We start from the raw sequence: 14,906 nt of genomic DNA, 5'->3' as shown, positions 1-14,906 counted from the left end.
AAGCCACACAAACTGAATACTTTGATAATAAACTTTAATTTCAAGTTACATTGGATGGTTCTAAACCATAGAAAATGAGCACATCTGTATAAACATATGCATATCAACCAAGTTCGACAAGAACCGAATAACATTTGGGTGTTTGTGGTTTGACTACAGCCAGCTGAGCTTAATATGCAATACTTACTGAAGCAAAACAGATTTACAATTAATAGACAGTTAAACTGATGAAACATTCAGCTTCATATTCAAATGCATTTAAGTCTGCTTTTGGGAGTCCAGATTCACAAAACTATCGGTGCACTCAAGTTCCTAGGTGGGACTTTCCATTGGATACCACAGCTAATCAGGTACAGTTAAACAAGTACAAAACAACTTGGTGGATAATTTAATAAAAAGGAATAAAAGGATATTACATTAAGGATGTGGAGTTGCCCCTGTGTACATTAACGAGTGCATTTGTGACATCAAGGAAGCTAACCACCACGTCCCACCCAGTAAGAATCAGTGCATGAGAATAAGGGATATTTCTGAAATATCACAAGCATCAACAGCCACCAGTTAATGAGCTCATATACAGTTGCTGTATCCTCACAGTCAATGATAAACATTTCAAACCCACACGAGAATAAACTCAGTGAGGTTCATTAGCTATATCTTTTCGATTTTATATATAACTTAGTGTCCTTTCTTGCAATTTTTAAATTACATACTTTTGTTTTTGCTCTTTATACGTTATTTCTAGTACATTAACCAGACATGGACAGACTCACAGAATTGAGGCGGCGTTCTAGAAAAGAGTTTAGCACATACCTTTATGTCTTTTGACTTCGGTTTTATATCCATTCACTGATTTTGAAATGAATTCATTGTTTTTAATGGCCTGTTGAAAGGCACTGCCACAACACAGGGGAAAAAGACGCTACTGCCCATCAGTCACACAAGACAGTCCTGTCTAGTTTCTATTAGGGATAGAAATAGAGTAAACAGGGAAAGGGTTAGTCTAGGAGACAGTCAGGGAAATTTAGAGAAAGGGGTGCTATAGGTAAAGCTCGTAGTAATCATCCAGCTCTTCGTGGAACAAGTCCCACTCATCTTCGGAGTCGGTGACATCATCGTCGGTACCGGCAGCCAGAAGCATGAGAAGCATCTCGCTAAGCTCAAATGTCACCATCTCCTCATCTTCGTTGTCGAAGGAGTCACTGTGCTCCCGCCCGTCCAAAAGATCCCAGAGTGGCGTCCTTCTTGAGTTCTGCAATGCATACAAGGACAGATTTTGTTAATGGCTCAACAGAGTACCCGTGATCAAATTCGTTTTACGTCATTGCACATTTTAGTAAAATGATATGCTTTCACATACGCCAAGACTGAATTTGGCACTAATGTCAAAAGAAAAGACTGTTAGACTTCAGTAGAAGCTTTACCCGGTTTCTTCCATTGGAGCCAGTCTTTCTCCGCTGGGGTTGAGGTTCCTCCAGACGTCCATCAGGAAACGCATGCTTATAAAAGCAGTTGGCCCCAAATGGACATGTCCCACGGCCTTCATCAAAATATCGGCATGGTTTAGTCCTGGGTAAGGAGGACACAGATAAAATTAGACTTAACTAACTGATCACTACATAAACATGCACGTTTTGGCCACTCTCACAACAGTGCTTCAACCTTAAGGCAATAGTCATTATATACTCTCAGTCTCTCACTAATGTTGTCCTCCATCAAAGCACTGAAATGGACTACAAAAATGGTGTGTTGACACTATTTGATGGCAAACATCATTGGTTCTTGCAAGTCTCTTGACCAAACGTCATTGATGTCAAGCCTGATGCACTTCGTTTAATAGTGCCATATTTGATTTTAAAACTAAAGATTAACAATAACTAACATTTCTGTTGGTGCATCACACACAGCTACAAATAGTCATATGGACCATTTTTATGATACATTTGTTGCTTTTTTTGTCATTTGACAGTCAAATTTAATTATTTGGGTTAAAAATGAATTCTCAAGCACGTACCCCATGCCGTCCTTGTACTTCTGAATAAGTTGCTTCTTCTCCTCCTTGTCTTCCACCCAGTATTCGCTTGGTATGACAAAGTTGGATGTGATTCGACACTCTGGGCAGGACCTGACAAAGAAACAAATGAAGTGAACACTCAAATGTAGTCTCTTCAAAAGGAATTTTCCAGGTTCAATACAAATTAAACTCAATCTAAGTTTAATAAAATAAACTTAGTATAATAATCGTAGGCTTTGGCCTGTTAAAATGAATTTACTCCCCAGAGTCCCTTTCAGCTTAAAACATGTTTAATTGTCCTAAGGATAGTCTTACTTTATGATCTTGCTCTCAAACTGCTTGGCGCTCCGCCATTTCCTGATGCACTTGAGGCAGTAACAGTGGCTGCAGTTGGAGAGAATGCCGAAACGGCGTTCGCTGGGATTGGTTTTCTCGAACACCACCTCCATGCACACACCACACATCATGTCCTTACTGCGCTGGATGGCAAACGAGATCTCCATGTCCTTCTCGTGAGCCTCAATGCAGGCCTGTCATTGATAAATAGTACGGCACGTTTTTACTCTTAAATGCTCGGCAGAATTAAAATAAATAAATAAATAAATAAAAATAAAAATAAAAATCACCAAATGGGAATTTAATCCACCACTCACCCTGATGTGTTGCGAGCGCTGAGAGGTGTCGGTAGGGTGGAGCACCTGTAGGCCGCACATGTCACAAACGTCACCGTGGAGATAGGCACAGTTAAGGCCATAGCGACATTCGCCGACGGCGGCATATGGGCAAAGCTGTTTCTTTAGTTCTTTGTTAGCTAGTTCTTTCTCATACTCTTCTTCGATGAGGGGACCAGGCCCCTCGAACAGCACTGGGTCAGCTAAGGGGGAACCAAAAGGAACAAAGTTAGGGTTTTGTGACCACGTTTTAAACCATGTGCAACACAAAACTCTAGCGGCAAGCAATTTGTTTGTCCACACTAAACCTAAAACTTCTGTGCGACATGACTCAATTCCACCTAATTGGAAGATATTTGATGTTGTTTAATGTATAGTTATGAGCAGGAGGATTTTGGACCAATGAGTTTTCAAAATGGGCAAGGCTACCATTGGTTGCCATGGTCGTGGCTGGGAAGGGCAACAACTCATTAACACAGAAGACATACAGTACTGTGCAAAAGTTTTAGGCACTTGGGAAAAATGTTGCGTAGTGAGGATGTCTTCAAAAGTAATGCCATAAATAGCTTTCATTTATCAATTAACATCATACAAAGTCCAGTAAACATAAAAAAAGCTAAATCAATATTTGGTGTGACCACCTTTGCCTTCAAAACAGCACCAATTCTCCTAGGTACACTTGGATACAGTTTTTCTTGGTTGTTGGCAGATAGGATGTTCCAAGCTTCTTGGAGAATTTGCCATAGTTCTTCTATTTCGGCTGTCTCAATTGCTTCTGTCTCTTCTTGTAATCCCAGACTGATTCAATATTCAGTGGGAGGCTCTGTGGGGACCATGCCATCTGTTGCAGGGCTCCCTGTTCTTCTATTCTATTTGCAAAAGAAATGTTTGAGAGTCTAAAATGTGTATTTCCTATTGACAAACTAAAGCTGAAAATATAATTAACCATCTTAAGACAAATGTTTTTGTGAAGCATCTTATGTTCCTAAGACTTTTGCACAGTACTGTAGCTTGTATTGCTTGTTTTATATATTGTTTATGTTGCATTTAGTTAAGATATGGTGTAAGGCATATAAATAGGAAACAACCGTTTAAAGATGTATGGGTTGAGGCATATCATATTTATTGTTTAAGTGCCTTTAAGCATAGATTCATATACTTTTTATACATATCCTGTGATATGGTGCTATTCTCTGAGACGATAGCACCAAATCACAGGATATGAATCCAAAGAGCATTAAGGTCACAATTTAGACATGGTTGTGACTTCTGCAATTCAGTCTCTCATTTTTTAAAGGCATCAATTACCTGAAAGTGAACTGAAATAAATGGTAAGATTTATTGATGTATTTGGCTGCAGTTAGAGTCGGTTTCTGAATACACTCTTGTTTACTGCAGTAAAGCTGAAAGAAAAGCACCTGCTTGCCTGCTAATGTAGAAGCTTTTGGCTGCCACCCAAAGACTATAAAAAAAAAACAACAGTATTCCTTCAGCTCTTCGCTGATTAAGTCACCACTTAAGATGAATTTAAGTGGGTCTGGGCCAGCAAGAACAAGAGAATACACTAGTAGAGCACAGCCTTTGTGATTTGCTATGTGTGCAGGGTCAGTCTAATTTTAGGATGGAAACCATTAAAGTGTGTTAATCCAAATATCAAGGAAAAAGGTGACTATTTCACCACTTTAATTCAAGTTAAAAAGACACAATCTGATTAGTCAAGAGAATCCAAACAGATATTTTGTAATTAATTTTTCAAGAAGTGAGAATACAGTAAGCCCCTTTGGCTCTTGTGTACAGCAAATAAAAAGCATGCCACAAAAAAAGAATAGCATTATAATAAGAAACCAAAATGCTGACTACAAGCACAATTCAATTTATTTTTAGGTTTTCTTAAGAAAATGTGAATGGTGCATGCAAAGATTGCTTGCCTTAAAAAGCACCAACAACAAATCTGAATGTCTAAATTACAATGTGTGATTGGTCAGACAAATGAATTATAAAATGGGAGTCAAATTAAAAGCTTAACTGTAAAACAGTCTTCATGCCCATTTTAAACATTGATTGCTTGGCTCAGGCACTGGCAACATGTGCTTAAATTCACAGATTATCTTTGCAATGAGAACTGCACATCTTTGTCTGCCACACTCACCCCTCCCACAGTAGGGCTGCCCTGGCACGAACTCGGCAGCATTCACCCAGTCCACTGCCCCCGAGCTTTGGGGCTTCTCCTGGGTGCCGATCGTGCCACCTGGCCCATCAGACACAGGGTCAGGAGTGCTAGCAAGGGGAGCAGCGGTCAGCGGCACCGACGGCTTTGAACTGGGGACTTCGTCTTGCTTGGCAGGTTTAGTATGTTCATACCTGGCGCACAATGCACATTTTTTTACAGTTTAATAAAACGTACACTGCTGTCACTTCTAGAAATTCTATGCTTACCTACAGTGTCCTGCAGTTTTTTTTTTATGCTATTCTTGATCAAAAACTCATTTACATCGTCTTATACATGCAGTTTTTATCGTTTAAGGAGCAACTACATAGACTATTTGTACTTTTCATTTGTCACACCACATGGCCATTAAAGTGAGCTACAAAAATCTAAAAGGTGAAAAACTGAGAAAAAAAAAAAAACTTTAGTAAATGATGTTGAAAAAAAAGTTAATGGTTTATTTGGGTTATTAATGAGTTACTTGTCAACTAGCCTGTTGCAAAACTCAATTATGAGTAAAAATACTTTACGAGGGAAAGAGTACTGCTTGGTTTGGATCTCTGCGTTATATTTGATATAATGTGATACAGTTTTGAAAGTTCATACTACAAACACCAATACCCAGACACAACAAGTCAAACGGCTGAGGTTGAGATTAAACCTCAAATTGATCAGTAATTGATTATATGAATACACAGTCAAAGTATTTTAGAAAAAGGCCTCAGATTAGAGACTTTAGCACATAATAGTTACACTGATAAGTGTTTCTTCTCTGTCTTAGGTGTTTGAGTGTCTCCCACTGGTGATATTTTTCAACAGCTGATAGTCACAAACTTCCAGTTTATTGTTACCATGGTGAGTATGTCTTGTTCACAGTAATGCAGCAATTATCTGCTTACAGAAGAGATTCCATTCGCTTACAATAGAGACCAGGCTACTAGCTGTACAAGAACGGGTTTTAATGTGGAGTCAGGTTGTTTGTGTCTCAGGGTGTTATTCCATAGGACACAGAAGTTGCTTTGTTTAATCTGTTACTAAGGAACAGGTTAGTTCTCAGGTTATTCTTATTATCATTTTAGAAAACATTTGATCAGTCAAAAGTCTGTGTAGTGCAATACGAGACATCAATATTTATCTATTTTGGTCTGACTGTTAATATTATATAATATATAAAGGCTGACTATGTAAAGCATTAATTAAGTGTGGTTAAATACAAATAAAAAAATTAAAAAAAACAAAAAATTTAAATAATGCAATTAATCATTCCCCCCTGATCTGTATGTAAACAGAGATGATCAGCAGGGGGCTGTCAGCGCAACTCCAGTTGTGCAGATAACGCACAGCTGTACAGGCGACAAATCAAAAGCTGTTCAAAAACAGCTGGACAGAGCAGAGTGCAGGTGTCAAAACAACAATTAATTTGACAAAGCATCAGAAAAACGTGGCGTTTATGACTAAAGATGCTGAAAACTAGTGAAACACACATTACATTACTGATATTTAATGTGCCCCTGTGAACAGGGGCGTAGATTCCGGGGGGGGGGGGGTAACCCCTCAATAATCAAAACAAGCAAGTACAAGAAAAACAAGCCGCCCCCCCCACAGTGAGACACTCTGACACAAGTACAGATGGAACATAAGTATGCATCCTGTGAGAAAAGCCCAAGTGAGGACTCTAGGCCAGTGATAGGCTTATGATCAATGATATGGAAATAACAATATATTGACTTCTAAAGCCACTTTTTGTGTTGTCTAATCCAGTGTTTCTCAGTCCTTTTCTGGAGTAACACAGTGTTAATTTCGTTAATGAAAACTATGACGAAAAATGTTCGTCGACGACCTTTTTTTTTCCATGACACGAGACGATGACGAGAAAGCACTGACATCATTAAACACTAACTGTGACTATATCAACATGCAATATTGTTGACGAAAAAAGACGAGACTAAAATGTAGTTTAAAAAATAAAATCTTTACCAAAATCTCTCTATTTTTGTCGAAAAAAAGAGAAAATTAGTCTCTTTTTTTTTCTAAATTACAATGCAAATATTCTGTTCATTGGATGGCATGAGCAGCAGTTTCCTTTCCTGTGTTGCGCGCGGCATATCAGGACTAAGCAAGCACAGTGAGGAGTACCTTTCAAGCAGTTAACAGAAAGCTAGCATTCGTTAAATAATGACAGCAACAGTTGGACTTGGGAGAAAGAGATGATATGAAGGCTAACTACAAAGAAACTGAGGTAGGTTAACGTCTTGGTGGTAACGTTAGGTTGTTTTTTTAAGCTATATTAAGACAACTAGTGACAACTATATTAGACAACTTAATAAGCTACATTAAGACAAGGCGGTGGTGGTACATTATGTAGGCTGTGTTTTATAGCTAAACCGAACTCATTAAGCTAATATGCTAGCAAATTGTTGTGAAGGAGCTGAAAATGAGCAGTAAAGGTAACATAGGATTGAGTACAGACCAATGACTTATGTATTTGGCATGTATTTGGTGACAATGCTGTTTATTTGTCCTTCACATTACCAAAGTTAATTTGATTTGGCATCAAAATTAATTTGAATAGGTTATAAAACTAATCACCTACAAAAACATACCTCAAAAAAGGTGTCTGCAGTAATATGCCTGCATAACCTACATAAAGTACTTACTTTGGGAGTATAACACCAACTAGTTTTGATTGTGTAGAATTTTCTTTTTTTGGATACTCAGGGTTTGTGATATTAAGTTAAAATCATAGCAATGATTTACTTATAGTGGATTTCTTGATGTTGCATCTGTCTAAATGTGACTAAAATGTCAACAGTTTTAATTGACTAAAACTAGACTAAAATACTGAGGGTTTTCTTTGACTAAGATAAGACTAAAATGCCCAGACTTTGTCAACTAAAACTTGACAAAAAAAAAAAAAAAAAAAAAGAACAGCAGGAAAAGGTTGACTAAATATGATAAAAACTAACAAGGACATTTGACACAGGACTAAGACTAAATTAAAAAATAGCTGACAAAATTAATACTAGTAACAGAAACACTACACATTTTGCATGCCTCCTTTATCTAATACACCTGGTTCTACTGATTAGCTAATTCTTACAGTGCTCCATAATCTGAATTGAGTGTTTCAAATAAGGAAGACATCCAGAATGTGTAGTGTTAGTGGTACTCCAGGAAAGGATTGAGACACTGGTCTAATCAATCATACACTTTACTTGTATGACAAAATAAATGTAATGTCATTTGAATTATCTGAATAATTAATTAATATAAATATATTGAGAATATATTCAATTCAATTTGGGGGCCTATTTCGGCAAATATTGATAAGCGATTTATTGCTATTTATTCAACTAATCAACAAATCATGTAATTAATTTGATTGAAAATGTTAGAGTATTATGGGTTCAATACAAGTTAAGATCAAACAACAGCATTTGTCATTTTAAGGTTTACAGCATTACACCACCATTGCGACAAAGTAATAAAATTGGCTATAACTTTACACAGATAAGGTTAATGAGCAATTTTATCACAGTAAAATCATGTTAACACACATATTGTTAGTTTTGTGGCTATAGTTTTGAAACCGAGTATTTTTATGTTTATGGATTGGCCACATTTACTTCCATTGTAACTGCTTCACTGTAACCCAGATTTTTGCTTCTTTTTTTTTCTTTTTTTTTTTTTTTAAAGAAAAGGAGGGACAAGTGGAAATTAATTTTTGAGGTAATCAATCAGTAATCAATTGATAGATCTTAACTTCACTGATTGTCAGACAATATACTATCCATCTACACCGATCAGCCACAACATTAAAACCACCTGGCTAATATTAAGTCCCCCTCATGCCACCAAAACAGCGCCAACCCCCATCTCAAAATAGTATTCAGAGATGCTATTCTTCTCATCACAATTGTAGAGAGCGGTTGTCTGAGTTACCGTAGACTTTATCAGTTTGAACCAGTCTGGCCATTCTCTGCTGACCTCTCTCATCAACAAGGCATTTCCATCCACAGAACTGCCACTCACTGGAAGTTTCTCCTGGGATTTTCACATACAACAGTCTCTAGAATTTACTCAGAATGGTTCCAAAAACAAAAAACTTCCAGTGTGGGGCAGTTCTGTGGATGGAAATGCCTTGTTGATGAGAGAGGTCAGCAGAGAATGGCCAAACTGGTTCGAACTGACAAAGTGTACAGTAACTCAGATAACCGCTCTGTACAACTGTGGTGAGAAGAATATAATCTCAGAATGCTTTTCTGAGATGCGGGTTGGTGCTGTTTTGGCAGCACGAGGGACCTGCACAATATTAGGCAGGTGGTTTTAATGTTGTGGCTGATCGGTCTGTCTGTCTGTCTGGCTGTATATCCATCCATCCAATTTAAAGCTAACAACACACATGGAATTAATGCCAATTACAGATAAAAATATTACAAGACCTCCACCCCCACTTTACACATTATTTATCACTAACAAGCCTGATTGCATTGCCTTAGTGTATATTTTTGTATTTTTAAGCTAATCCTTTCCATTATACCCCAACACGCTTGTAAAATTATGCCTCAATGCTTTCCTTTAGCATCCAGAGACCCCTCCATCCTCAAAGCCCTTGAGTCGCTCCGTCATGTTCCAGCCTAGTGCGTGTTTGTCGGTCTATATGTGGGGGTGGGGGGTCGCATAAATAAATGACACAGTGGTGGAAGCACAAGTGAACATACTGCAGAATGGCAGCGTGAACCGAATGAACCTGACGGCAGTAGCAACAGCAGCAACAGAGAGGGGGGAAAGAGGGAGAGAGAGAGAGAGAGAGAGAGAGAGAGAGAGAGAGAGAATGCAAGTTAACACACTGGGGTTATGTAATTGCCATGCAGGCTGCAGTGTGCTCTGTTTGGCCCCCAGAGTTGGGGGGGGGTACATAGTAGAAAGTGAGAAGACAGACACAAAGCAGCAATGAGGAATCCATACATAATGAAGCATACATTGAGGCCCTTTCTATGGACACTTAATGAAAGCTGGATAACCCCTCCCCTCCCACAACCACAGCAACAATAATGCCATAAAGCCCCAATATGGGGACAAAAGCCCCTCAGACAGGCGCAACAATCTCTACACTAACAATACAGCTCTGTCAGCCATCAATGCAGATTCCAGACGTCAGATATTTAATCTCAAGCTGGTGAAACCCCAGGAACAGTCTTCTCAATCCGAGCAAGAGGGAGCTCTTAGTGAGATGTAATGCTGTCATAGAACAGGCTTCACAAACAAAGACATTCCCAAACTGCTGAGCTGGGGGCAGTAGTTACTACGGGGATACACTTGACCGCAGACAGACATGAGACAAACATTGTCTGCACTGTCTGGCTCACAGGCTGATTTTTACACTGCTTCAAGAACTTCACTACAATGGCTTTTGCGATGTCGTCTAAAGGTAGCCCTTGTAGCCCATTTTGTTTAGATTGCATTTGTTGTATCTATAGGTATGGCCATACTTTCCAGGAAATAACACCATGAACTAGATTAAAAAAAACAAAAGTGTTCCTAGCTCAACTGTCATAGCATGGCATGTACTGATAAAATGCACTGTAGGTTTCTTTGGATGAATGTACAATCAGCAAATTCAAAGGAAATTGTATTTCCTTGAAAATAAAGAATAACAAAATGAAAATAACTGCTAATATAAAAAAATAATTTATACAATAATTTCGACACCTCTCTTGAAAAAGCGTCAAACTCAACAACTTGTTTACAGAAAATTCAGTGTCTCAGATGTCACGGATGATGAAGCAACTCACAACACAACAGTTCTCAGAAGCCCTGCTGCTACTACATTTAAAGAAACTCACATGTTACAGTTCCAAACACGGAAAATACAGATTATGTTACAATTGACATTATTATATCTGTATAGATCTAGTCAAGAGAGTCAGTGGTTGTTAAGTATATTCTGAGGACAAAGGCCTAGTCCTATTCCAATAGCAGTTGTCACATAATGTTTCTTCATTATATAGTTACAGTATTTTTTTTTACCTGCAACGGTCCCCAAAAGCACAGCATCCTTTTTGGAAGAACTTGCAGGTCATGGTTGGCTTGCAGCTGCTGAGGTCGTGTAAATATCGACAGTTGTCGCCCTCTTTGCAAAGGCCATGCATGAAATACCTACAAATGAAGTAAACAGGTCAACCAACTTGTTTTGCGCTTATCAAAACAGTTGTTTGCAATTTGACAACACCCAGACAGATTCCACTGTAGGCTTTTATGCATGAACTAAACACCCAGAAGCTTTGGTTATCCATATATAGCTTGAACAAAGGTAGGTAATAACATCCTAATATGCAGTCAATCCTAAACAAAAATAATTGATATGCATTTCATGGTAGACACAGAAATACTAGAGTTTTTTTTTTTTTTTTTTTTTTTTTAAGCAGATTCTGAACGAAGCACGTAACAGCATGTTGCATTGTTGTCAAAATTAAATGTCAACTGTGCATACTATATGCGTCTGAAATTCCCCCCAAATCTCTGCTTTTAACAATTTAAGCCAGAATGTTTTTTCTGTTGTTGTTGTTTTTAAATCATGACTAGACCAACAATAAAGCCTGTTAAATTAATTCCTAGATACACAAATAATCAAATGGAAAAATTGGCTGGTACCCAGACTGATAAACTCGCTACCTTGAGCATTTCCTTCTGTCAAACTGAATGTCAGATGTGGTGCCTTATTGCTTTTTATAAACACAGATGTTGCAGTGACACAAACATTGAGAGAAAAAACAAAAGATCGCAAATAGCAGCCACAGTCTTGCTGATCGCTGGTCAGTATATTACAACAACAAACAAAAAGACAGCAGCTGTGCTCAGTGTCTCTCGGTCGACGAACCGACAGGCGTTTAAGCTTTAAATATATGGCCACTTGATATTGGGGGAAAATGTTCTTCTATTAATTTTCACTAACCTGCAGGTTACGTGCTTCGTCCAGCCTCCGATAACTGCTGGAGCCGCTGTTGACGCTGCCGCTGCCTCCGCCATTGCTGTTTATGTTGAAGCCCCAGCACCCGGATCTTCCGGAAAGCGGCCGTTTCGCACTCGGGTCGTAATCGGGTGTTTTCGGAAAACCGAAGTAGTTGTACTAAAAAAAATGTAAAAACTCACTGCCAGAGGACAGGCGTGTGCTATCTCACTTATCTACAACTACTACAACATTTCAAACAAGATTTAGACTGTTACTTACATAAATAAATAAATAAAATTGAATGCCACAGCTGAAAATGTGCTCTATAGTCATCCAAAATGTATATCATGCTGCCTAATGGGGTACTTGCAATTTGTGCACAAAATAATGCTTTATATTGCTTTATATTTAGTGTGAGTACAGATATCTTAAAGTTGTTACAAGAAAGTTGTTATCTCCATTAGTTTGTTTGATATACCTTATGGAAAGGTTTTAATCATTGGATGACTAAATTGACAAATGGATAAATAAAAAGAACACATTAAAATGGGTGTGTTGTCACTGAAAAGTGTCATGCCATGCACTGTATTGTTTTTGGATACCTTTTCAAATGTTGGTGCTGGTTGTACCCTTGGTAACTGATTGTCAACCTAACTAAAATAAAACATTAATGTCTGCTGTTTTGGCTTTTAATGTGATTACATTTTATACATTTTTTTTCTTCTTTATTTTCTGAATGGCAGCTACTCAAAAAACTATTCAGAAATGTTGAATCTCCATTCTAAAATGCATTACTCTTAGATATCACTAAATTAAACAGTTTATAAGATCATACACAAATTACTGTCAGCTTTTAGAATATTCAGACCCACTACTTTAGCTAAACATGAAAGATGAACACAGATTGGTAGATTAAAACAAGTTTAGTTAGAACTAGGTTTAATCGGTGCCCTTAAAATGAGTAATTTGTTATTTCCTGTCTCAAGTTTATATACAGTAAGTGATATCATCTGTTCCATACGTAAGCCACTTATTGATGTTTCAGTTGCTCTAAAAAGAGTGAGATGCTGCCTTTCCTTGTTTCATGTTTATCAGCCAATCCTCTCTGCCACCACTTCCCCTTAAAACCGAATGGAAATATTAAAGGCAAAAACCTAGTGCTTGGTTACCAAATATAACACACTTCAAACAGAAAGAGCAAAGACAAGGGGAGGGTTAAAGTAGACAGACACTGTAATGTTTTGCTGGGATTTCTTGAAAAGAACTGAGAGACTTTAATTCCAAAACAAACAGAAACACTGTCGTGTGTGGAATTCATCTTTTTAAGAAATATTCCTAGTCTTTATTATTTTTAATGACTGTTACTAAGGTGGACCATACTCATCAATATTTACTCAATTATAGTGTCATTCCTGGCAACTAATAATCCTGCACTGTTTTGTGTTTTTAGAACACAGAGGTATAGCCATTTAAAATTAATCAAAGAGCAAAACCAATATGATGAATGCTAGACAGTGGTTATCCCTTATAAGCAGCTGGTTGAGAAGGTCTCTGTGCTCTTGCAGGGGTTTTAGGAGCATAAAATAGTCAATTATGAAATGGATACTTTTTCCTCTGGGGTATTGGTAATGCAAAGGAAAACATGTGCCACACAACTTGAATTATCTGAATAACAATGAATTTGAGAGTAGTGGAGTAATTGTCCCTGATTTTTTTGGAGATTTCAGCTCAGGGCTTAATGATGTTTATGAGCATCAATATGGCCAGTTCAACTCTGATGCGGTAAGAAATTTGATCAATGTGTGTGATTGTCTTAATAATCTTAACAAAAACCCTGTGTTAATATTTCATTCTGTTATTCATTTAAAAATAATTGTGTATAGAACTTTTCGCTGAATTCTTATTTGGTCTACAGTCTGTTTGCTGTGCTATTGAGGCAAGGAAATGTAGTAACCAGGTGCACTTCACAGGGTGTCTGGGATTGTATTCCTGCAATGTTTCCCTTGGCAAGTGCCAGTTGAAAGGACTGTCAAAGAAACCATGTGGGTCAACAGCTTACGCTAAATGTTCAGAGACGGATACATAAATTTGTTGAATTATATTTAAATTATTTAAAGCTATAGTCACAATAAAAAATTACATTCTACTGAATGTCTAATTCTGTTGATTGCTGAGGTTTTATTTACATTACAGTTGAGCAGTGAATGAGCAGTTTTATAATATACTGTTTATGATATGCTGCTCCTACATCATAGTACTACTAGACAGTACAACAATATATTTTATCATTGCATGTGGATTCCACTGGAGTCTTAAAGATGCCTGATAGTACAAAAAAAGAAGCTTTTTTATATATATATATATTTTCTTTTCACAATTAAAAAAAAGGACTTTAACTTCTTCTTTTGCTATTCAGTCAATATCATATATATATATATATATATATATATATATATATATATATATATATATATTAAAGTGCTTAATCACATGCAAATGTTAACAGCTTTTCTTGTAAGGCTGTGGGGAGGAAAGTCCCTCTGCCCTGACCTTAAAACATTTGTCATTGCCCACAGCATCTCAAAGTGAAAGACTGGGTATTCCTCTCTCCTAAAACCATTGACATTGTGACTTCCTTAAATCTTACTATCAAACACATCCCTGACATTCCCAGTTATGTTTTTTTTTTTGCAGCGATATTGAGACTTGACTCATTTGTGTATTAGAATTTTCAGTAAAAAAGTTTTGTTTTGTTCTATGTTTATCTTTATAATGAATAATTGTCATATTTGAATGTAGCATTCTAACTATTAGAGAACTAACAGAGCTAACCTAACTTGACCATAAACTATTGCTTGATAAACGTAATTTTTCATTAAAATGTATTATTTCTTATTCCCGTCATTAAAAGCATCAAATGCAGTGCTGTCAAAAAGATTAAATAATAAACTGTTTAAACTAAAAGAGCTTACTGCAAAAGTAAATGATGAATACAATATTTTACATATACAAAATATATTACATTAGTTCTTATTAAAGAGACTTATAGTAGTGAACTCTATT

General features: G+C 37.1%; 1 protein-coding gene across 1 annotated transcript; it reads right to left on the bottom strand.

The window, feature by feature from the left end:
- LOC127436860 (probable E3 ubiquitin-protein ligase makorin-1) lies at nt 1-11,986 on the bottom strand. Its single transcript, XM_051691309.1, has 8 exons — nt 11,847-11,986; nt 10,922-11,050; nt 4,835-5,046; nt 2,668-2,888; nt 2,330-2,544; nt 2,015-2,125; nt 1,425-1,569; nt 1-1,252 (listed from the first exon to the last, which is right to left on the bottom strand). Exons 1-8 carry the CDS (start codon nt 11,918-11,920, stop codon nt 1,040-1,042), a joined length of 1,320 nt encoding a protein of 439 aa, XP_051547269.1. The 5' UTR covers nt 11,921-11,986; the 3' UTR covers nt 1-1,039.
- Nucleotides 11,987-14,906: the final 2,920 nt, after the last annotated feature.

The sequence above is a fragment of the Myxocyprinus asiaticus genome, chromosome 47 (assembly GCF_019703515.2).
Source record: "Myxocyprinus asiaticus isolate MX2 ecotype Aquarium Trade chromosome 47, UBuf_Myxa_2, whole genome shotgun sequence".
NCBI lineage: Eukaryota > Metazoa > Chordata > Actinopteri > Cypriniformes > Catostomidae > Myxocyprinus > Myxocyprinus asiaticus.
The sequence above is the reverse complement of the archived record's forward strand: the minus strand, read 5'-3'. Positions and strand labels throughout refer to the sequence as shown.